Consider the following 25992-nt stretch of genomic DNA (forward strand, 5'->3'; position numbering starts at 1 on the left):
ATGCTCACCTGCTAAATGAGGAATAACTGGCTAGTCAGAAATACTGAAGGAAAGGACTGGGTGGTTATAGTGGCTCACAAGAGTATGAGTCAGCAGTGTGCACTGTGGCAAAAAAAGGCAAATGTCATTCTGCAATCTGTTAACAAGAGAGAGTTCTCTGTAAGACCTCAGCTAACGTACCACACACAATTTTTGGCACCACAAGATGTGATCAAATTGGAGAATCTAGAGAACAACAAAAGTTCAGGTTTAGAAAACATGATTTATGAGAAAACGTTGAAAGAACTGGGCATATTTAGTCTAAACTGAATAGAGACCGGATAACCTTTTACATATTTGAAGAGTGTTTCTTATGTGTAAAGATCAGTTATTCTACCACAGGTAGAAGTAGTCATCAGCTTAGTTTGCAGCAAAGGAGATTTAGGTTGGATATTAAGAAAAACTTTGTAACTATAAGAATAGTTAAGCTCTGGCACAGGTTACCTAGGAAGGTTGTGGAATACCCATCCTCAGAGGTTTTTAAGAACAGGTTAGACAAACGTGTCAGGGATGGCCTAGGTATACTTAACCCTGCCTCAACATGGGAGGATGGACTAGATGACTATTTGAGGTCCCTTCCAGCCCTGCATTTCTATGTTTATGATTTCGAAAGTTTATCCTGCTAGTCTGTCACAAAGTACTTGGATAAGTTCTTATAATAAAAGATTTGTTTCTACTGTAATTTAAAAAATTCTATCCCAAGGGTAGAAAAACCATGTTTAAGTATAATATATTTGATTGGTTCATGTTTGTTTCATAACTTGTTAAAAAAAACTGTTAGCATACAAATCAATTTTTATCACTTCTCCACACACTTACAGATTTACACATTTATTTAGCATGACTCAAGTCAGTCAAAGGCTTTCAAAACAAGTTAGGGAAATGTATCACATGATGCAGATATTTTTATAAACATTAACCATGAGAATTTAAATATTCCAATTGTATACATTAACTAAAAAGTGGGTTTGTTACCGCATTCATCTAGGTATTTCTTCTTGTTTTTGAGTTGCCTTACTGAAGTCTGTGGTTGAATAGTCTAATTTGACTCTGTGCAAGAATGAAACAGGTAGGACAATCTCTACAAACACCTGGTATCATACACCCAGAGGAGCAGGATCCTTGTGAATGCAGCCAGGACAGCAGTGCAGAGAATCATGAACAAATAAGTCACATTCCATACAAAATACATTCTGGCAGACTTTACAAATGTAAACCTGAGTGAAAAGATGAAAAAAATTAAGTTAAATTTTCAAATACAAATATCCCTGTTTATTACAGTAATGCAATAGAGTACTGTAAACAAAAAACTATGTTGCATATTTACATCAAATTAAAGTTTCCAATATGAAAAGACAGTATCTTTCAGGCTAAATATAACTTAGATTCAATCAGAATAAACTATAAATTGTGTTTCTTATTAAACTAAGAATTGCCCAAATTCTCACCCTTAAAAAACCCATCATTGTAATAACTTGGGAATCCTAGGAGTACTACAGCTAACATATGTTTAAAAAAATAAGCACAGGTTACATTAAAGAGTTCTACAACTATAAGCATCGTGTCTGACAAAGCTCATTTTTCTCTAATTTTACTCTACTCGTTAGAGACTCCCACCATCCTTATGCCCAGAGGTGGGAACTGGACTCATTCTTAGCCCTGTCAACTTTTTGAGCAAGAGCAGCAGCACACCTGAGTCTCTGGACACTCCCTTACCTCAAGTGTGCTGATTTGCAGTCGAAAAAGTGAGAAGCCAGGACTGAGAATTCAATCTAGCCAACATGATGGTCTCCATACAGGTTTTTTTGTCATCATGATGACCTTCACAAAGATTAAATTACATTAAGAAGCAGTGTGCAAATTACATTACATTTTAATAACTTACATGTTGATCTTTAATCTCCCCTTGGCAGCCTTGACAATAGCTATGAAACAGAATTCAATATTTTTATTGAAAGCAGAGAAAAAAATTGTTAAACACCACCATTTTACACAGTCATTTCTTATACAATTATTTGATATCCATTTCTGTAATTTAAAGGACAAATCACAGCCATTTAACTTAACATGCACTAGTTCTACCACTACTAAAGAAATCACTGCCAACTTATCTTATTTTCAAAACAAAAGATGAAATCTATAAGGCCCAAGTTGATTCTTTATAGCAGGCATGATTTACATACCGTTCTCCTTTATATTCTTCCAGTGTAACTTCTTGAAAGGCATCCAAAGGAAACAGGTGATGGTAAGACCGAGCCAGATGGGGTGCAGAGACTAATGTAAGACCTTGAATGTCAAAATAAAAAAAAAAAAAGACCAAAAAAAATCATCTGTCAAGATAAAGCAAAATATTTGATTTCATGAATACAGGAGAATTTCTGCCTTAGTCCACATAAAATTTAAAAATCTCTTAAGAATTAGAAGTTATACAATTCCATTCTGTTCCATCTAGGTTAGTGATCGCAGAGGTTTACAAAAGTATACTAATGACTTTCTTTAAGGGGTGGTGAATTATTATTTTAATTCTATAATAAAAATATAACTATGCCCAAGCCCTTCAATGAAGGCAAATTACACCTTTCCTCCAGCACAAGTGATATTTCCACTATACTATATAACTATATTGGTTGCTAAAGGGATCCCTTTTTGGATATGTATGTATGCCAATCAAGTGAATATAAAAGATACTGGAATACAAAAGAAATGGAGTCTGATCAAATTCTGATTCACCCCAAATTCCCACTGTCCTCAATGAAAGTTTCAAGCACACAAGGAATTCAGCATTCAGTCTATGACACAACAGTCTGTGTTATGGTATTGCTTTCTACACACTGAAGCCCTGAGAGCCTCAAACTTATTTGATACTCAAGACTATAGAATTAAGGACAAGTTCTGCAACAGGCACAATTGAGTTTTTCTATATCCCAATAGCTTAAGGATTTGTTTGTTGTTGCTTACCATTATATGTAAAGAATCATAGGAATATAAGGCTGGAAGGACCTTGAGAGGTCACCTAGTCTAACACCCTACACTGAAGCACGATCAAATATACCTAAAACCATATCTAACATTTATTTTGTTTAACCTGTTCTTAAAAACCTTCAACAGGGACTCTACAAACTCCCTTGGAAGCCTATTCCCGTACTTGTCTAACTAGAAGGATAGTTCTTCCTAATATCTAACTTAAATCTCCCTTGCTGCAGTTTAAGTCCATTACTTCTTGTCCTATTTTCAGTGGATATGGAGAACAATTGATCATCATCCTCTTTATAAGAACCCTTAACGTATCTGAAGACTATCAGGTTCCCTCCCCCCAAGTCTTCTTTTCTTAGGATTAGAAATGCCCAGTTTTTTTAACCTTTCCTCATAGTGTTCCATGTTTTCAGTTTTTAACAATTTTCACTGATAAATTACCAGGTTTATTGAAGGTGTTCAGTTTTTACTGATTTGCACCCCTTTATCAATCCACTCAGTATTTTTTCAGGTACTTATTTTTGTTAAACACTAACGCTTTATGCGATTGTGTCCTGCAGCTCTGAAATTGAAGCAGTTCCACAGTGTAAAACACAGTACACACACGGTAGAGGTTGGAAAATTAAACATTAATATCGTGCTACGATTGGCTCACAAGGTAACACTACCTGTCCATTTCTTTGTGTTCATTTAGTGTGGCACTGAATTTAAACAATCAATCCTCCACAGATAAAGATATGTAATGGCCCCTATGTACCTGGTTATCTCCGTTACTGCCAATCTCCTTATGGGTTTGGATGGATGGGTCTGGGTTCTTCAGGATCCCCACACAGCCAGTCTTACCCTTTCTGTGGCTGGTTCCAGACTACCCCCAAAATGGTTTCTCCCCACTCCAAGGCTCCGAGGAATGGGCATCTCATTCCCTATTGATCAAGCTAGCTCTTCTTCCCAGGCTTTCCCTTGTCAATCATTTGACTGCCTCCTCCTCTGAGCAGGCATGCCTGCAATCCTTCCCCAAACCAATAGGGGCCCCTGTTCTACACAGTATCTCTCCTCTCTCCCACTTGGTTGCCTAGCAGACTCAAATCTGCCCTTGGCTCTCCCTTCCCAGGGGAAGGGTATGCCTCTCCCTGAACTACCAGCACATAGAGCCCCAGAAACTTAGGTAAGCTCCTTGGGGGTTATAGATAGATAAGGTAAAAAGGTAAACATGGGATGAAAACGCAAACCTATGCAGAATACCAATAAGCAAATCAGTGCTTAGACATTTTCAAGAAAGGTAAAGATGGGAGTGAGGAGGATGCATTGCAGCACAGAGGTCAGTGCTCATGCTGACAGAATAAAGAGACATGTTGAAAGCAAGCAACACAAGAAGCTTAAAGAAGGAAAGTGAGCTTCGGGATAAACAGTCAATAAACGCAGGAGCTTTTACCAGGGCTTTAATGAAAGAGAAGGCACAGCATGATTGTGTCAATTAATTTGTGCGTGCTCTTTCTTTTGCCGGACAACTGCTGTTAATAGCAGAGGGGCCTATTGATGACTTCGTGCAACAATACTGTCCAGCTGCAAAAACCCTTCCTAATGCAGACCACCTCACTCGTAAGCATCTGAAAGAAAATGACAATGCTTTAGTACCTACACTGATGGAACAGACTGACGGAAATGTGGAGTCTAGTCTGATTTGTGATGAGTCTCCTGATACTTTGGACCATCCAATTCTTGGCTTTTTGTTCTCATTTTTTTATTTCAAAGCAAATAAACCCACATTGTTTTGTGCTGATATGACATTCATCCCTCTGCTGACAGCTGTTTTGTTGACATAACGATAACTGACATGTTTGATATGTACCAACTAGGGAAAACGTGGCCACAACTAATACAGATTCTGCTTCCTACATGACTATGTTTGCACAGGAGATTAAACTCAATCAGAAACCAGAGCTGCTATGTATTACCAGTCCAGCTCATCTGAGTAATGCTGTGCTGTCAGCAGCTACTGCTACAGAAGAAATGAAAGATGTGAAATTTTATATCACTGGATTCAGGGCCATTTTCAAGCTTGCAAACAAACTGAAGGCTTTGTTTAACACAGTGCGAATTGAGTGCAGAGCCAATTGCCGATTAACTACCCCTGTGTTGTGCCACATTGGTGGATGAGCTTGTATTTCGCTGCTTGTTATGTAAATAACACATGGACTGTGCTAATGCATCTCCTAGATCATCCTGAGTTTGTTGGTTCTAAAGTAGAAACTTTGAAGAGACTGGCAAATAACCAAAATAAGTGCTAGATTCTGCACACCAAGATAATATTCATTGTTGAAAACTTAGTCACTGTGTGACACACAGAAAACACTCGAATTTTCTCCAACTACTGCCAACATTTGCCAATAAAGATATTGACCCAATCCTGAGAACCAAAATCACAGCTGAACTGAGCACAAAAGCTGCAGGAGAAACATATGGCAAGAAAACCATCTATTTCTGGAAATCCTTCCCACCCTGGAACAAGAAAAATCAAACAAGCACTCAAAACCTTCAACACAACACAGCCAGAAATAGGAGACGACTGTGGCCTATAATCTGAACCCCCAAAGTGTTTGGTGCCAAAGATTCTTTTTGGAATGTCATCCGGTATTGCACCCCTTCCTCAAGGTGAATTTTGCAGCAGAATATGACAGTTATGCCAGAGTATTTCAATCACTGGCCACTAAAGATAAAATTTCAAATCTGAAAGGGGCATTTACTAATTCCATGAGCTTGCCTAACCCTGACGATACGTAACTGGATGTTCTGGCTTTTTAGAACAACATCAAAACACACTTCCCAACTTCAGCAAAGTGGCACAGCAAGTTATGAGTGCATCCCCTGGATCTACTGATGCAGAGTGCATATTTTCAAAGTTGGACTAATTCCATGACTGCAAGAGGCTCAATATGAGTGAAGATACTTTGAAGAAAATTATACAAGCATACGCAAACCAGGATTTCTGGGAAAAACTACAAGCTCTGAGAGACACAAAATATACCTTTGTACATTTAAAAATAAGTTTCAATTATACTGTAGTAAAATGTGTATATTACAGAAGTTTTTGGGTATTCCCCCCCCCAATCCAATTTTTCCCAATTTTTTTAACCTGATTTCATCCCGTTTTTAAGGTTTGGAAAATAAACGCTGAAAAATTCCCAGGTTTTTTTTTTAAACAAATAAAAACTGAAAACGCGGAATACTCATAGGTCAGGTTTTCTAACCAGTTATCATTTTTGTTACTCTCCACCAGAGCCTCTGCAATTTGTTAATATCTTTCTTAAAAAGTGTGGCACTCAGAACCGGACTCCAGCTGAGGCCTCATCAGCGCCAGACAGGACAATTACCCCCCATGTCTTACACTTGTTCATTCACCGCAGAACTACATTAGCCTTTTTTTGCAACTGTATCACATTGTTGACTCATATTCAATTTGTGATCCACAGTAACCCCTGATCCTTTTCAGCAATATTATCGCTTAGCCAGTTATTCCCCATTTTATAGTTGGGCATTTGATTTTGTATTCCTAAGTGCAGTACTTTGCACTTGTCTTTACTGAATTTCATCATGTTGATTTCAGGCCAATTCTTCAATTTGTCAAGGTGGTTTTGAATGCTAATCCTGTCTTTCGAAGTGCAAGCAACCTCCCGTACTTAAGTGTCATCCACACATTTTATAAGCATACCCTTCACTCCATTATCCAAGTCGTTAATGAAAATAGTGACCAGAACTGATCCCAGGACACAACCCTGGAAGACCCCACTAGATATGTCCTCCCAGTTTGACAGTAAACCATTGATAACTATTATTTGAGTATAGTCTTTCAACCAGTTATGCACCTTATAGTAATTTCATCTAGGCCACATTTCCCTAGTTTGCTTATGCGAATGTCATGTGGGACTGTGTCAAAAGCCTTACTAAAAATCAAGATAAATCATGCCTACTTCTTTGCTGCCCTGCCACCCTCCCACCCCCACTCATTAGGCCAGTACCCTTGTCAAAGAAGGAAATTACATTGGTTTGGCATGAATTAGCAAATCCACACTGGCTATTACTGATAAACCTATTATACTCTAGGTGCTTTAAAATTGATTGTTTAAAAATTTGTTCCAATATTTTTCCAGGTATCAAAGTTAGGCTGACTGGTCTCAAGGGTGAAAGTAGCTTAAATCTCTTACTGCTACACAAGGCTGCTGGGTCCCTGAGCAAGGTGGGGGTGGCTCTGGGCCCCTGGAAGGGACGGGGCCTCGGGCAGAAAGGGCATGGCCAGTGGCACTGGAACAATTTTTAGGGTAGGGGTGCTGAGCTGCACCCCCTCACCCCTGCCCTGTCCGCGCCCCTCACTGCCCCAGGTTGGGACCACAGCTAGGGGCGGCTGTGGAGGCCAGAGCCAGGACCGGAGCCCCATGGCCAGGACCCCAAGTAGCAGCAGAGCCCCCAGGGCCAGCGCCTGGGACCTTGGATGAGGGGCCGGCGGCCGAGACCTGCAGTGGGGCCCCTGGGTGGGAGGCTGACGGCTGGGACCCCAGCATGGGGCCACTCTGGGCACAAAGCCTGGGGGTGCTGTGGCACCTCCCACACTCCTACTTCCCACACCTATGGGCAGGGCTGGGGGCCAGCCTCCTGCAGCGCTGCCTGGGGCTCCAGCCACTGCTGCAGTAGTGGTGGCCAGGAGCCCTGGGTCCTTTTAAATAGCCGAGCCCCAGGGCAGCTGCCCCTTTTGCCCCCCCGACGGCAGCCCTGCCGATATGGTCCTTAAAGCACTGCCACGGCAGCACTTTAATTTCAGCTATGTACCAGCCCATACCTGCGGCCACTTTCTTACTGGTACACCGTACTGGCTTACTTTCACCTCTGACTGGTCTATAATTCCCTGGGCCCCCTTTTTAAAAAATAGGTACTATCTTCACCCTTCTCTATTCCTCCCCCATCCTCCATGAGTTCTCAAAGATAATTACTAATAGTTGCAAAATTATTTCAGGTAATTCCTTAAGGTACCCTAGGGTGCATTTCATCAGGCAATGCCAATATGAATACATATAAATATTCTTTAACCAGTTCTTTCCCTATTTTGGTCTGCAGTCCTTCTTCCTTGTTGTTAATATTAATTGTGTTAAGTATCTGGTCACAACTTATCTTTTCAGTGAAGACTGAAGAAATAGGCATTAAACACCTCAGCCATCTCAATGTGGTCCATTATTAGCTCTCCTTCCCTGCTAAGTACAGGATTTACACTTTTTCTTTGTCTTTCTCTTGCTCCTAATGTCTTTATAAAACCTCTTCTTGTTGCCTTTTAATGTCCCTTGCTAGGTACAATTCATTTTGTGCCTTAGTCTTTCTGATTTTGTGTGTGTGCTATTCTTTTGTACTTTCCTTAGTAATTTGTCCATGTTTGCATTTTTTGTAGGATTCCCTTTTGATTTTCAAGTGCAGCCAAAGTGGCCTCTTATTATCCTTCCTATCTTTCCATCACATCAGGATAGTTTGCTGTTATGCTTTTAATATTGTCTCAGAGAAGCTGCTAGTTCTCCTGAACTCATTTATCCCTTAGATATTCCTCCCATGGGACCTTACCTTCCAGTTCTCTGAGTTTGTCTATGTCCTTATTCTGCTGCTCTCCTCCCTTTCCTTAGAATCATAAAATCTATCGTTTCATGATCATTTCACCCACATTGCCATCAACCTTCAGATTTGCAATCAATTCCTCCCTGATAGTTAGAAGCAAGTCTAAAATGGTGTTCCCCTGGTTACTTCCACCATCTTCTGAAACAAAATGTTGTCCCCAATACATTACAAGAATTTTTGGGACATTTTGTGTTTTGCCATATTGCTTTTCCAAGAGATGCCTGGGTAATTTAAGTCCCCCATTCCTACCAAGTCTGATGTTTTCGTTATTTCTATAATTTGTTCTAGAAATGCTTCATTCACCTCCTTCTCCTGATTTGCTGGTCTAGTAGACCCCCTCCCATTACATAATCTCTCTGTTTTCCCCTCCTTTTGTTTTCACCAAGTCTATATACTTTGTGTTGTTTTTTCATACTCACCACAGATTTTGCATTCCACAGGGAGTTCACAGTATTTGGCTCTACACTGGGGACAGAAATATCCACCCAGCGTGAGACCTGGATCACTGTTGTTTTCCAAGTGCCTGGGGGTGGGGTAGGAAGAGAAGAAATCAATATTGTTGAAATCTCTTGGACAAATGTGAAACTGTTGGACAGAATTGGAGAACAAGCATAGAGTTTGTCACATAGAGTTTGGTGTGATGCAAAGTTGCAAATCAACCAGAAAATTCACTATTAAATACACATTTCCTTAAATAACATGGCCACTTAATGAAGTGTTACAAGAAAACACCAACACTTTACCAGGGTCTTTAATTAAATCCTGGGATTAACCTTCCCATTTCTTAAGTAGCAAAATATTCAGAAATTTATTAAGTGTTACCTAGTAGCTCAATTTCCACCGATAATGGAGTTTCTAACCCTGTGTCTCAATAACACCCAAGAATAGGGAAATGTCATAAGGAGTTCAATAAGCTTTTTGAAATGTGATCCAAGATCTAATGGTTTAAGGAAATCTTTTTCCAAGAGAGGAAATTTATGCTTGATTTAGCCACCTGCTTTTGGCTCAGAAGCCAGAACCTTGCTTTCCCTCCATAACAGAAGATTAATTTTCCCCCCACAACTGAAATTTCCTTTACCTCTAGAAAGTGACTTTATAAAAGGCATCCACTATATTATAGTCATAATTTTTCCACACACAGAGAAACTCTCGTTTGGACTTAAAAACAAAAGATATGCATTTTAATTCTCTCATGGAGTATACACTGTTCTTCTTCGAGTGATTGCTCATATCGATTCCAATTAGGATGTGCGCATGCCACGTGCACAGTCATTGGAAAGTTTTTCCCCTAGCAGCACCCGGTTTGGCTGTGGAGCCTCCTGGAGGAGCGCCTCCATGGCACTCAATATATGACCCCCCAACCCAGCACCTCCTCAGTTCCTTTTTACCGCCAGTGACAGTTGTTGGAACTGTGGTGACTTGCTTAGCAAGCTCTCCTCGTTTTCCCTAGCCTTTCTGTGTAGTGTAGTTTTAGAGTTATTTCTAGTTTAGTTTAGTTTACTGTAGTTATAATCAATAGCTGTTGGGAGTGGGGATTTCCCCTCCACCCCAACTGCATTCTCCCCTTGGGGACTCAGGGCATGCCTAAGTCCCAAGGGTTCAAACCCTGCAATAAGCCAATCCCAGCAGGCAACCCCCATGACGCTTGCTTAAAGTGTCTGGGGGAAGCACACCAAGCGGACATGTGCAGGGTTTGTAAAGGGTTTCGCCCCAGAACAAAAAGAGGCAAGGGACTGCCGCCTAAAGCAGCTCCTTATGGAGGAGGTGCTGAGACCACACCCCACCCCAGCGGAGCAAGACCCGGCACCAAGTTCATTGGTGTGGAGCGCTCCGGCGGCTGTAGTGGAAATGGCTCACTGTGCCATTACCCAGCATGAGAGACGATGCAGCCTTCAGCAGGGCAGCACTCCAGTCTGTGATTCCATAACTCTGACCCCACCACCTAGGTAAGGCTTGACAGTCACCTAATTGGAATCAATATGAGCAATCACTCGAAGAAAAACAGTTACCTTATTGTAACTGTTTTCTTCGAGAGGTGTTGTTCACATCCATTCCAAACCCAGCCGCCTTCCCCTCTGTCAGAGTAACTGGCAAGAAGGAACTGAGGTCAGAAGGGTCATATATTGAGCGCCATGGAGGCGCCACTCCAGGCGGCTCCACAGCTTACCTGACAGGCGCTGCTGGGGGGGGGGGGGGGGGGCGGCGGGGGGGGGGTGACTTTCCAACGACTGTGCACGCAGTGCGCACACCCCCTAATTGGAATGGATATGAGCAACACATCTCGAAGAACAACAGTTATGAGAAGGTGAGTAACCATTTTTTTCCTTCTGAAACTTAAAAAAATCCTCTATTGTCTTTTCTCACAAAGAAGGGCACTCTCTTGCTCATCAAGCTTTCAATTTCACTATACATTAGCAATGAAATGAATGGGAGACTCAGTTCCAGGTATTCTTTCTTTATCAACACCATGTTTAAGGATGCTGATTTATATTATTTGCTATAGTACAGTAAAAAGTGTATATGTATTGCAGTGGCTCCTAAGGGCATCAGTCAGGGATCAGGGTTCCATTGTGTTAGGCACTATACAACCAACCAAAAGATGATCGCTACCTAAAGATCTTAAAATGTAAAAGTATAAGATAAGAGACAACAGCTGCATACAAACAGATGTTAGCAGTACAAGATAAAATGAGACTATTATGAACAGTTGTATGTAGTGGCCTGAAGAGGACCTCTGTATAAGCACAAAAGCTTGTCTCTCACACCAAAAGAAGTTGGTCCAATAAAAGATATTACCTCACCCACCTTGTCTCTCATGAACAATGTCATAAGCAGTGGTCACAGCACACCTGCTGCCTACCCATTTTCATGATGTTTTGTACCTTTCAGTGCAAATACAGCATTTTCTAAGTTTATCTAGATACCACAGAATTCTAATAATGCCTAAAAGTAACCATATTTTACTTACGCCATGCTAAATGATGGTTTAGCATCCTGATCAGAGAGAGATGCAATGGTATGCTGAGGAAACCCTTAGGAGCCAAGAAAAATATTACATCACTATATGAATTGGTAACATACAACAAACAATTTCCTATTTGAGTGGAGAAGTTAAAAAGTTAGGGGTTACTGTTTAGAATATTTCATGTTATTACAGAAATCAATGCACCTTTTCCTAGATATTAAATCCATCATGATTGTTCTCTTCCTACTTCTACCTCCAAATCTTGTATTGCATCTCCTTACAAAAACAATTTTTTTCCCCCACTTAGAGTGAAACTGACAAACCCCAATTTTTTGGCAATTACAGAGAAAATTAGGTGAGATAGTACAGAAGGAGAAAGAACAATGTATTAAAGGGAACTATGGTTCAAGTCAGAAATTAAGGGAAATAATTTAATGTTCAGACTTCAGAGACACGATCCCTCTGAGTGCAGTGTGATGGTTAATACAATATTTTCTGGAAGTCCTAGGTAGCTTTGAGTCCTCCTCTGGTTATTATTTTTATAGCTCATCTCAACCAAGGAGATAGTTTTTCTTATTTCTCTTCCCCTGATTAGACTGAAAAAACAAAAAGTTAAATCATTTAATCATAAGGATTACACACAAGTGTCTACTTTTTATGTATTTATTCACTTTGACAAATGAAAAGAAAGTTGTTTTAAAATGGGGAACAAGCCTGCACAGTGGCACAGCAGCAGAACATTGTGCTGCTACTTTGGTTTAGCTTCAGGCTCACACTCTTTTTTTTTCCATCAGGAGGAAGCAAAGGAGCTGATTCCAGTTGTTAGAAAGGAAGCAAAAGGAGCTGATTCCAGTTGTTAGAAAGGAAGAAAGATTTCTCTTAATATATATAACCAGTTTGTTAATCACATAGCAATACTGGCATGCATTTAAAAGGCTCGTGGGTTTTGGCCAAGGTACAGAAGGCAGTCATCATGATAAGATGGCAAACAGAAATACAAATGGAGAGGCACACTTTTCAGGTTTATCATCTTAATATTTTACATATCACATTTTTCCACTACCGCACAAAGAAATATTGTGTAATATTTGCTACTACCCACTTAAAATGGAGGAGTTTTGTCTCTTTTTTGTTTTAATTTTCAGTTTTTAATTTAAATAGCTAAATGGTTTGTAGGTATATTGTTAAATATATTAAAATTCAGTTTGCTAAAACTGAAAACTTAAAATGAAAACAATTATGTATCGATATGTTTTTCAGATTTCAAACAGCTTCTTTGTTCATATTATTTTAATACAGAAGACACAAAAGAGGATGTTACACCAAAGATTCGTAAATCTTGCACTTAAAATTTAATAAAATACGATCCTACCCATTCGAATAAGGGAGCATTCAGAACTTGAACTGGCAGGTGGAGGGCTAATATGATGCATCAGCAGCTCCTTATAGTGGCTTTCATCTAAAATTACATGGTATGTTCCTATCATGGAGAAAGAAAATAAATGAGTCGGCGGAGAGTCATGTATTAAGAATAGGAAAACACCACAATCATAATACCTGTTCAAATAATGTATGGATCGTTTTACTGAGATCAGAACCATGAACAAGAAAAAACCTGGAATATCAAGTTTAGGTAAAACTTGAAAACAGTTTATGTAAAAATGTATAGTGCTAATAGTGCAAAATATATGGGATGTTACCTATAGTTACTACATATTTTTTTTAAATATACAAGCATGACTGTGTACCTCTAAAAAGTTAGATAGCGAGAGCCTACCTTTCCCTCTCCACACTAACTTATACAATGCAATTTTTTTCCAACTAACCATTGTAGTCACTAATGGTAATACATGTTTATTAACTTTAATATGATACAGTTTACCTACGGACTTTTTCAGGTATCCTTATTTCTTTAATCATCTCTCTTCCAAATCAGCAGCTATAGTTACGTATCAAATCTACTGAATTTGTATAACTTCTTTAAACGGCGGGAGCAATTATGAAATATTCTCCTAACACAACAGTATGGTCAAAAAAATACATCCTCTTTAAACATCAAAATTTATTTTAAAAAAATTGTCAGAACAGTTACTTTACTTTCAGACTTAAATGACTATTACTGACATATGTTCAGAATCAGTCTATATACTTACCACCCGTTTCTCGGGCAAGTACAGTACAAACTCGAACTTCAGCAGATAGGCCGATGACAGATACTCTGATCTTAACTGCCTTTAAACACTTCACATACAAAAACAAAAAACACCCAAATGCATCAGCAGAACTGAAAACTGTAAAAGGTGCGTACATTTTCAATTAAAAAGTAATGACAAAAAATGATGCTTCAACAACATTTTTTTTTTTAAGTGGTACTAATTCTTCACTTTTATACCTTAATTAGATCATAGATATTAGATGGATCACACGTTGTCAGGCTACTGAAGATAATCAAAACCTCCCTGCTTGTATGTCCTGGCATGTGCCTATAGAAGGTAAAAAGATGTATATTTAAATTAGCTATAAACTAAGAATATAACAATTACATACACGTACGTTGAAGTTTGATGCCGTGTGTCCCCAAGAGTAACATTTCCTAGTACTCAGTTGTACAAAATTCAGAAAAACACATGGCTAATGCCCACAAACACCAAAGGATAATGTAAATCCCTCACAGAACTGCTCCCACAATAAGGTCATACTTTTCCAAAATCTAACCTACTGAAATGTCCCTTTCAGTTGATGGCTTGTTATAGTTCTTGAAGTTATCCCACCACAGTCCTCCAGGGATAAATTAAATTCAGCCTGAAACCACCACAACAAATCTCCAAGCACTTTTTTTAAACTTTATTCTGTGGTCAATTCAGAGATGCAAATCTATGACATCTTTCACAGAGAGCAGGGTTCTCAAAGTTTATTGTGTCTTTCTATCTCTCTCTCACTTTCACATATCAGAATACAGCAAATGCTTTAAGATAATCTATTTTATTTCATTTTCAATTCCCTATAGGAAAAAGAAATCGCCATCAACTCAGACAACAAGCTTGTCTTTCCTCTTCAGGCTCTTAATTTAGAACCACATTAACTAGCTGTCCTAGTAACCTACTGCAATATCCACCACCACCTTTACTCTGTCATTGTTCCTGGCCTTTCTTGCTCACCAGTCAGACTCTCCCTCAAACATCCATTCTTTCTCTCATGCCACTTATTTACCATGCAAGCTCCCTCCCAGCAAAAATCTAAAAAGCTACTCACTTTTCATGTGATACATACAAAACCCAGCCAGATGACCTTGGCACAAGTGGTAAGCCGTGACTGTTCCTCTTCCCCCTCCTTCCTTTTCTCATACCTTTAACTAGCCCCACTCCTGCCATTCCCCCAGACCCTACCTCTACAGCCAAATTAAAAAGAAATAGTTAAAAATAAAAATAGAAACTAACAAAATTGATGGTATTTCATCATCCTGTTCATTTACCTGTCTGCTATATCCCCATTTCCAAACTTTCATCTGTTATTAGATTTTAATCTTTCTAGGACAGGGGCTATGTTGTCTTCAGCTGTGTTTGTACAATACCCAGCACAATGGGGCTTGGATCCTGAGTGGGGCCTTTGCACACTATCATAATTAAAAAAATAATTCATCAATTTCTCCTTTTGCTACAGTAACCCAGGTTCCATTTGTCCTAGCCTCATAGTCAATTTCATTAAAACCATTCCTACAGACCATTACTTACACCACTTTTCCATTTGACTTTACAGCTTTGGAGTGCACCATGGAAAGTCTGTTCATATCTGAAGAGCTGAACCACTTACTATGCAGAAAACAAATTTTAATATGTTCTTTGCTTTAATGAATATGCAGTTAAAAGTTCAAAATCTGCACTTTTCAGCTCTTTACATGTAACAGCTGTGATCTTGCCTACCTCTTCGAAGAAGAGAATGAAATCCTATACACAAATACTCAAAGTGTTAATTTTGGCAGTAATTGTTTCTCCAAGGTGTTGAAACTGAAGAGTGAACCAAAAGACAAGGTGACATTTGATATTTATGTTATAGATATCTAACAGTTATGTTTTGTTTATATGTTTTGATAAATACTTTGTGCTTTTATAGAGACAGAAAACCAAAGTTCCCCACTTCTTACTAATATTAAATAATGCTTCCAATTTTTCCTAACAATTACATACTCCCATCTGAACAGCAGCAGAAACAGGTTTTTGTCTGGGAATATTAAATGCTTTATTTTTTTATTTTTAAATGACAATTATGTTGATTGTGCAGTGTACAAAGCAGAAGTTAGTTATTTGTATTGCAATAACACCTTAAAGTATCTCAGAAGGATCAGTGCAGCAGTATGCAAGGCATTACTCCCAACACAAATATGGTCCCTGCCACAAAGAGCTTACAATCAGCGTTTTATCAGTTTCTGTTGTTCCAAAAAGAATAAAACCTATAATAACCTGCATATACTAACTTTAAAGTCTGCATGGCCAAATTTAAAGAGTTATACAGAGATGGTTCTCCATGGCAGGTCAGATCTACAGCTTTCTTCAGAGCAGTTGTATGCTTTCTTGGGTTTCCTATAAGTAAAAACAAAACTCACCTGAAATGGTAAGATAACAGAAAAAAGTACAACTACGTTTTTTTTAAAATTTATACAGATATAGTATGATATACATAAACCGAAAATATCCTTGTGTGAACTGTATCACAAATTGTTTTAGTAACAATACTATTTAGTACTTACATTGTCCTTTACATCCTCAAAGCACTGTACAAACATTAAATCACTCTCAAAAGCACCTAAACAAGGTAGTAGATTGGCTAAGTAGACAAGGAGAGGTTAAATGACTTGCCTGAAGCCACACAGTTGGTTAGTGATAGAACTTAAATTAGAAATCAAGAGTTCCTGTTTCTCAGCCTCACCTCTAATCCGCTAGATCATAAGGCCTCCATTAACTACAATTGCAAAGTTAAAACAGATAACAAGGAGAGAAAGAAAATAGCCAGTATCGGAAAAAAGGTATGTTTTTCATAGGATATTTGAAATATTGATGAGGGAGAAATACAGGAAGACTGTTCCAAACAGGAAGTGCTCCTAGAAGACGGCTCTCGCACCAAGTCATGAAAATGTATATAAAAGAGGAAGTTGGTGAGAGGAAAAAAAGAGAGAGCGGAAAGGGAGGCAATAGAGAAATTCATGTGTTGGCAGTCAATACAAATTACATGCACAAAGTTATCAAGAGAAAAATCAATACTGAAATTTGATTTCTGCTCTTAAACATACATATATTTATATTTCTAAGCATAAGTAGACTCCCTGACCAATCAGAAACTTATCTCAAAACAAACAGACTACAATCCTGCAATTAGATCCACTAACGTGTACCCCTACATCCTTCTGGTGCTCTACTAACTTTATTAGGGTCTGCCTGTATGGAGTAAGTTGCAAGATCAGGGCTGTAGAGTGCAACAGTTATGATGACAATGATTCTCTAATACAAAAGGATACTTCTTTCCTACCTGAAAGTTCTGTCAGCTTTTCAGCTCTTTTACTCTTAGTTACAATTATACCAATCTGCAAGAAATAGTTCTATTAGTGAGTTATAAACAATTTGATCTACATTCTTCGTATACCCTGTGTATTGTTATATAGATCTTTTTGGATCAGTGCTTACAATACCTACATCTTTCTCTGCAGGCTTTCTTTCCAAGCACAGTAATTTGAAACCAGCTCTCACCTTGAGATACAGGAAATTACTAGCAAAACTCCCTTTGTATTAAGATGAAAATATATTCTTAATTCTTCACTCTATTGGTACCTCAAGCCCTTAAAGACTAAAATGTCTCTTTACATCTTCTTCCTGTCTTTAAGAATGCAATTCCAAATCCTAATTGTGTTAGCATTTGTACTTCAGAAAAACTGTAAATCAGTATTCAATTGATTTCTCATCCTCACCATTTACTAGGAAAAAAAATTTACACAAGATCAGGAGAGAAAAAGGAAAAGACTACTACTAATTTAAAATAATCTGCTGGAAAATTATTAAAATTAAATGAAAACTTCAAAATAGTTCTTCCAACTTAGCTTTTAGACAACTTCTTAATCAGTAACAATGAATCTCGTTTCCAACACAAGTGTACATACCTACCTGACTAATAGGGTTCTGGTCAAAGTATTCTTCAACAAAATATTCCAATAACTATAAAAAAAAGTTCTGAGTATTAGATAATTCAATGCATCAGTCATTTCATATCTGTTAAAATGATAGTACAGTACTTATAAAACCATTTAGAACTTTTAAACACCCTAATCCTCCACCTCTACACTCCTTGGGTGCACAGTACCCTTCAGAAACTTTAGAAAAAAATCTCAGTTTACATTAAGTACATGGTAACTATACTAGTGTTATTTCTGCAGCAAATTTAAAATAGATCTAACAGCATTAGTTAGAATTAAGACAACAGCTGAAATTTTAATCTGTAATACAGATCAGTGGTAATGATTATTGAGTTATTTTCTGTGACCAATAATCTAGTTAGCAAAAATTAAGGTCCCAATGCTGCAAACAGTTGTACAACTTTAAGCATGTGTGTATACCAATTAAGTCACTGGCATTATTCACGTCCGTAAAGTTAAACACATATAACTGTTTGCAGGAATAGATCCGGGACTAAGTCATATTCAGCCAAACTTATTCCACCTTCCATATGACTCAAATTCACTAACCAAAACTAAGCAGTATTTTGGTTAACACATGGAAGATTAGCGTTATTTTGAACAGAGGGTCTTCCCCATTCACACAAAAGAAATATTGATAATTACTTAATTTTTTTAAAAAAAGCTCTGAAGTTTAAACAAAGTGTGTTCCCCTAATTCACACCAAGGACTCCACATTATCGATACCTCTGAACACATGGAAGATATTACAGCAGTGGTGGGCAACCTGCAGCCCACATGCGGCCCATCAGGGTAATCTGATTGCATGCCACAGGACATTTAGCTGATGTTGACTGTTCGCAGGCACGGCCCCCCACAGCTGCCAGTGGCTGCAGTTCACCATTTCCAGACAACGGGAGCTGCAGGAAGCAGCGGGCTGCAGGGACATGCTGGCTGCCGCTTCCCGCAGCTCCCATTGGCCAGGAACAGAGAACTGCGGCCACTGGCAGCTGCGGGGGGCTGTGCCTGCGGACAGTCAAGGTCAGCAAAATGTCCTGTGGCCCGCAATCAGATTACCCTGATGGGCTGCAGGGGGTCCACCACTGTATTACAGGGAAGAGGAAAACAGAGTATTTGACTCAGCAAAATACGAAAGTTTTTCCTATGTTAGCTAAAATTGTTGCCATAAATACGGCACATAATAAAATGTTCTATTTGTATAGGAAATCAGAATGATACACATTTTAAAACATAATTTTAATGCTTAGTATTATCAGGGCAACATCTTATCTCCATCAAGTTCAGTCCTCTGTAGTTAGTCATACCTATCTAAATTGGAATAAGTCACTATCACAGACTCAATCAGGACCTATGAAACATATTTTCAGTACAAAATATTAAAATTTATTTTTAAGAAGTGTAAAGTGTATTTGTTCTCTTTCCACTGCATGCTATGGGCGATACCCCCCAATCTGCTAATTCCCACATTCTTTGTATGGCACTTTCTGTTGTTTAAACTTCTCCAAAGCCCTCCTAACATTATTATTATTACTCTTACTTCTGTTGTGTCTAATGATGCCAAACAGTCCCATTGTACTAGTTACTGTACAAAACAAACACAAAGACAGCCTTACCTCACAGAGTTTGCAACAGTGTTTCCCAAATCAGTGGTCCCTACCCACCAGTGGATTACAGGAATATTCTAGACGGATCACCACAACCAGGGCCAGACTAACCCATCACTGCACAGCCTAGCCAAGCATACACTTCTCCCAGCCTGGTGAAAGTTGGGGGTTGGAGAGCAAGCTCACCCCATACTCATTCCACCGTGGCAGCTCCTCTCCCGTGGGGCTGAACCCAGCTCCCTATTCCAGGTGTTGCAACCTGGTATATGGTATTGCAGTGCCACCCACTCAAATTTGGTCACCATGGAGGGGCAGCAAGGCCAAATTTGAGAGAGAGGTGCTGCGCTCCTGTGCATCAGGTCACAACATCTGGAGGGGGACACACCCTGGATAGGAGCTGCCACTGCGGGATCAGTGCAGGGTGGATTCACTCTCCAAACATGCCCTTCCTCTCCTAGTCCTCGCACTAGGCCAGGATTAGGGTTGCAGTGCCAGAACAGAGGGTGCAAATATGTAATGGTGGGTTGCAACAACAACCAACCAAACAAACGTTGTTGGTGAGTCGCCTTACTACAAAGTCGGGGAATCACTGATCTACAGTTTGCAAAATATGCAAGACAAACAACAGACAAAGAGGGAAGAGGCAGATGGGAGCATTAACATAAGCATTAGTCAAAGGTAGTTGCAATCCTGTTCGAGCCCAGATGGATGTGATCTGCAGACATCACAACAAAGGTAGGTTAACATACTTTTGATAAAATAAATACCTTTAAGGTACAAGTAAGCCTGTTAGGTTTTAAATCTTGGTCCTCCATAGTCCTTGATCCATCTACCACCACATAAAGGTGACGCATCTGAATCATAATCATAAAGGATATTAATTCCACAAATTCTTGGTTTGAAACTAAGATAAACTTTTAGAACTTACGTGAAACAAATTTATAAGACAGTAATTTAAAATTACTGTTTATTTCAAGTACATTAAATAGAAAATATGTACAGCCTTCTCTGTCACATCGGCAATATTTAGAGTTGCAGAGTAACAGCCGTGTTAGTCTGTATTCGTAAAAAGAAAAAAGAAAAGGAGTACTTGTGGCACCTTAGAGACTAACCAGTTTATTTGAGCATGAGCTTTCGTGAGCTACAGCTCACTTCATCGGATGCATAGCATATCGTGGAAACTGCAGAAGACATTACATACACACAGAGACCATGAAACAAAACTTCCTCCCACCCCACTGTCCTGCTGCTAACAGCTTATCTAAAGTGATCATCAAGTGATCATCAAGGAAGGCCATTTCCAGCACAAATCAAGGTTTTCTCACTCTTCCCCCCCCCCCCCCACAGACACACATACAAACTCACTCTCCTGCTGGTAATAGCCCATCCCTCTTTGAAACCTCTCTTTATAATGCGCATGATAATCAAGGTGGGGCATTTCCAGCACTAATCCAGGTTTTCTCACAGTTTGTGTGTGTGGTTTTTGGAGGGGGGGTGTGTGTGGGGGGGGGGGTGAGAAAACCTGGATTAGTGCTGGAAATGCCCCACCTTGATTATCATGCGCATTATAAAGAGAGGTTTCAAAGAGGGATGGGCTATTACCAGCAGGAGAGTGAGTTTGTATGTGTGTCTGTGTGTGGGGGGGGGGGGGGGGGAAGAGTGAGAAAACCTTGATTTGTGCTGGAAATGGCCTTCCTTGATGATCACTTGATGATCACTTTAGATAAGCTGTTAGCAGCAGGACAGTGGGGTGGGAGGAAGTTTTGTTTCATGGTCTCTGTGTGTATATAATGTCTTCTGCAGTTTCCACGATATGCTATGCATCCGATGAAGTGAGCTGTAGCTCACGAAAGCTCATGCTCAAATAAACTGGTTAGTCTCTAAGGTGCCACAAGTACTCCTTTTCTTTTTTCTTTTTAATATTTAGAGTGCGGAACAGCATAATGGCCTTTAAGGATTCTTTGGTTGCTGCTGATTAAAGAGGTTAAGTTCCTCTCCATCCTCCTTTTATAATGTGAGCAGAGATCTTCTCCTGATAAATGATCACTGTTCTCATCCTCTCTCAAAAGGATTATGGAATAATAATATTTTGTATTTATATCGTCACTTCAACTGAGGAAGTCAGTGTTTTACAAATCAATCAGTTCTCACAACTGTTTTGAATTAAGCTAGTACCATTATGCCCATTTTACACACTGGGAAACTGAGACTCCAAGAGGCTGTGCGATTCAACTGTATCACAAAGCAGGTCCTACCAAGGGAAATAGAACCCAGGTCTCTTGAATATCAGACACTTTCAACATTTAGCATACTACACACCAATTCACGAAAGTCAAAAAAAAATTGTCTGTTGGGACAGAAAGAAACCTCAAACTCATGCACATCAAGTCAGTAAAAATATTTCTTAGATTTGATGCCACTATGTTTTCTGAAGAGGGAAAACCACTTCAGTACAAATAATCTCAGACACAACAAAACTAGATATAACAGTCAAGGGGATTATATAAACATACCATTCCAAGTCTAACTTGCCCATGGTGTTCAAAGATTCTGGTAAAAATACAGAAGAATTTGAGCTAAGACTATAACATGGGATTCTAAAACAGCATCAATAACTAAGGCCAATCCTACAGTTACATTACATGCTAAATTACCCTTAACATCAATGCATTTAAAAAGGATGAAAGATTAGGTTCTAAATAACCATACAACTAGGGCTGTGAAAAACTGTGGAGGGCAGAGGCTCAGTAAAAAAGATAGTGCAGTGAGTCTTATCAAATTTTAATGGAGTTATTTGTTTTGAACTTCTTTGCCACTCTGAACTATTTACAAAAACATAATATATTTGAAAGTTTGGTGTTTTATGCCTTAACATCAATCTGTGAATTAAAACTAGCCTTTGCCTAGAATGTTTTTAGACACAGAATTTTAAACAACATCAATTTATAATTTGGTGCAAGTAACACAGCACTAGGTAAATATCCAGCCAGTCCAATAATGAACAGATTAAAATAATCTGTATATCAATATTTTGTTAGAGGATATACAAAGATGGATTCTGCTATTTGCATTCAGTAGTCTAGTTGCAGCACACTGCACTCCACATATATAAGTTTAGGACCCAACTTCTTTGGGAGCAGAGGTATGAACCACCCAGTATCAATGCCCTTAAACAGGCTGTAGAGCAGAGGTGGGCAAACTACGGCCCGGCCCCCAGGACCATCCTGCCTGGCCCCTGAGCTCCCAGCCGGGCAGACTCACCCCCAGCTCCTCCCCTGCTGTCCCTCCTCTCCTGCAGCCTCAGTGCACTGCGACACCAGCGCTCTGGCCCGCTGCTCCTGCCAGGCAGGACAGCAGCGTGGCTGCAAGCTCCTGCCGCTCTGAGCGGCGTGGTAAGGGGGCGGGGAGGGGTTGGATAAGGGGCATGGAGTCATGGGGGGCAGTCAGGGGACAGGGGGCAGTTGGATGGGGTGGAGGAGCAGTCAGGGGTCGGTTAGGGGCACGGGTGTGGATAGGGGGTGGGGTCCCAGGCAGGGGTGGTCAGGGGACAAGGAACAGGGACAGGTTGGATGGGTCGGGGGTTTTGAGGGGGGCAGTTAGGGGGCGGGAAGTGGGAGGGGGCAGATAGGGGGCAGGGTCCAGGCTGTTTGGGGAGGCACGGCCTTCCCTACCTGGCCCCCCATAAAAGTTTCGCAACCCTGATGTGGCCCTCAGGCCAAAAAGTTTGTACACCTCTGCTGCAGAGAAATCTCAAGTTACTCTTTCTGGCACAATTAAGTATAGATGGAATTATGGAATGGGAGGCTGAATTTAAGACACAGAATGAGGAAAAAAGGGGGAAAAGGAGAAAGTATGTTTACTTATAAATATTGCAGTATGTTTAATCTACCTGATGGGGACAATTTTTTCTCAGTGTAATTCCTTTAACTTCAACATAGTTACATCAGAGATGAGTTTTTCCTAATGCGTTGCCTGTACTTCAGAACTGACGACTTACCTTTTTCTCTTCGCCTTAAAAAGAATGTCCTCTATAGTTGCTTTCAGTGACCCAGATTCATCTTCTTTGAGAACCTCCCTACAATGAACAATTTATTACATACAAATTAGATTAAATTTTCTCTCTTAAAATAAAATAATTAATAAAACAAAGCTTACCATGTTCTTTCATAACCCCCTTCCCAGCGTTTAGTTTTTTCAGGCTCGTCATCCATGTCTGTCTGTCTGTCCAAATCTGCTTGCTTACGATACTGTTAAGGACAAATGATTACATCCTTATAAGCAAAGACATTTTGATAAATTCTGTCTGATTACGTGCGACAGCACATCGGGAACTTATGCAACGTACCAGTCTCTGGGCTGACAATAAAAATGTGACTTAAGATGCTGAATTACTTTTGTCAAAACTAGGTCCCTCCAATAATACTAACACGCAGGAAGAGCTCTGCCCTGCGCATGGGCGCGCTCCTGAGCGGGGGGCGAGTGTAGACGGGCTAAATGACGCCGCGCCAGGGAACGCGTTCCTCACGTTTATTGTGACCGGTTAGGTTTTAAGCCAGTGATGCTCATTCCCACGCCCCACAGAGGGCAGGGCAGGGCAGGGCTGTTTTTTAAAGCAAATTAACTTTCCTAGAGAGCTAAAAGGAGTCCCGAGGGCTTGAGGCGGGGCCAGTCGGCGAGGAGCCGTTACCCGGGGCCCCCGGGAGAGGCGGCGCTGAGGCTGCTGGCCCGGGGGCCTGTATACGGCTCTACTTTCCCCTCCACCCCGACCTGCTCCTGCCGCCCGTGCGCCCCGCTCTCCCAGGCCGGCCAGCCGGCCGGGGCGACGCGCGGATCCCAGCGCACAGCGCTGACCTGCCGGAATCGGGCTCGAGTTCCCCGCGGCGAACTCGCGGAACTCCCAACCTCACCCGCTCGGTGCTGTTGCAACTCGTCCGACCGGCGCGCCTGGCCGCAGGAGGAACGTTCCGGCTTCAGGAAGGGCCGGCCTGGAACGGGGCGGGGAGTGGTGCCCGGCCCCCGGGGGAGCTACACAGGGGTAACACGTGCCATCGTCCCCCACCCCCGGCAGGCACGGGGCGCTGTGGACCAACGCTTCTTCCTCCCGCCTGGCCCCGCGCGCTCGTGTGCGAGGCTGCCGTGGGTCGGGGCACGACACCGGCCGCCCCCAGGCGCTGCCCGCGTTACACGGGACTCCAGCACGCTCCTGGCTGCGCTGCGGCCCATGGAGCGTCCGCCCTCGTACCTCCCCGGGCCCGGCTCGGGAGGAGGCGGCTCTGAACCTGGCCCCAGACCCCACGGGGCTGGACGCTTGCCACTGGCTCTGGCAGGGGTATTGTGCTAGGCGCTGCAGCCTCCACTGCGCGGCCGCCGTCAGTCAGAGACGGGACTCGGGATGAAATGGACCTTAAGGCGCGTCCAGCCTCGCACTTCCTTGGTTCCTGCGAGGGGAAACTCTCACCAGCCAGAGCTGGCCGCTCTCGTGGCTTCTGAACCTTTGCTCTTTCACCCATTAAATTCAAAATCTGTCTGTGAAGAGAGGAGGAGTTAAGTGGTTATCCCCGACCCCGGAAATAACTCAGCACCTGAGTTGAAACTAAACCCAGACAAGTCAGAGCTGCTGTGAAGAAGAGGGAAACGTTTCAAATTATTTGTCACCACCACCATGGCAGACTTGATGAGTACAACACACAATATAGCTAGGAATTAAGAGACAGTGAAAAAGCCTCTGGGACATGTGAAACTCTCTTATTAGGCACCATACATCATAAGCACATCACCTTGGTGCTTTGGTAACTACATTAGCTTCCAGGGAAATACCAGATTAAGTTTAATGTCCTGGTCTTCACCGTCAAAGCTGTCAAAAGGATTGGACAAGTGGTCTTCAATATTGCCATTAAGCTGTGCTCTGCAAGAACAAAAGTGAGACTAGTGGGAGCTGATAGAGCACCTGATAGTTAGCAATGAAACTTCCTTAGAAGATAAGATTGGGACAAACTTTGCCACTGTCAGAATAAAATACAAGACATCTCTCTGCCATAACTTACAACATTAAAAATATTTAATAAAAAAATCCATGTGCTGGGCAAGGAGGTATTTATATCTTGAATATTCTCTTGATTTATAGTTTGTAAAGCACTCCAATATTGACTGTGGTGGTTAGCACAGCATCTATACCTAAGACAGACTGATCTAGTTCAGATCCAGAAGTAGGCTTACCCTAGGTCATATAATGAATCACACAACTGTTAGTCCCCTACTCTAGTTACTTGACAAAGATCCCAGTCCTCCAAAGACTGTTTACATAGTGTGAATACCCCCAAAATCAGTGGGATTACTCACAGGGTGTAGAGTTCTGTGGGTTCATAAATTTGTAGGATTGGGGCAAAATTCCCTTCCATGTAGATATAAATTAATCTTGTTTCCCATATAATAATACTGTTTCTCTTGGTCATTTGCTATTATTCACATAGTGCCAGACTGTGGAGGTATCATGCCAATTGTTCATAAATAAATTTGTTTCATGGGGAATCTGTTGTCAAGGAAGTATGATTTTCCACCAGATTAAAGCACTACATTCTAAAAAC

At 40.8% G+C, this 25992-nt stretch overlaps 1 protein-coding gene across 5 annotated transcripts; it reads right to left on the minus strand.

Annotated features, from left to right (window-relative positions):
• Positions 1-756: 756 nt before the first annotated feature.
• On the minus strand, positions 757-24919 carry GTF2H2 (general transcription factor IIH subunit 2). 5 transcript variants are annotated; one of them, XM_074952767.1, is made up of 16 exons: positions 24316-24913; positions 23564-23655; positions 23406-23483; positions 21922-21958; positions 20176-20262; positions 17776-17826; positions 17147-17201; positions 16098-16203; positions 14019-14109; positions 13780-13867; positions 12999-13106; positions 11630-11693; positions 9081-9184; positions 2223-2325; positions 1925-1964; positions 767-1256 (listed from the first exon to the last, which is right to left on the minus strand). In XM_074952767.1, exons 2-16 carry the CDS (start codon positions 23617-23619, stop codon positions 1137-1139), a joined length of 1188 nt encoding a protein of 395 aa, XP_074808868.1. In that variant the 5' UTR covers positions 23620-23655; positions 24316-24913; the 3' UTR covers positions 767-1136. The 5 variants fall into 5 exon arrangements, 4 of the variants coding, with proteins under 4 accessions (XP_074808869.1, XP_074808868.1, XP_074808867.1 ...); XM_074952766.1 differs by lacking the exon at positions 24316-24913 and adding an exon at positions 23754-24153; XM_074952765.1 differs by having other exon boundaries at positions 772-1256; positions 24260-24912.
• Positions 24920-25992: the final 1073 nt, after the last annotated feature.

This window comes from Natator depressus, chromosome 5 (assembly GCF_965152275.1).
Source record: "Natator depressus isolate rNatDep1 chromosome 5, rNatDep2.hap1, whole genome shotgun sequence".
Classification (NCBI taxonomy): domain Eukaryota; kingdom Metazoa; phylum Chordata; order Testudines; family Cheloniidae; genus Natator; species Natator depressus.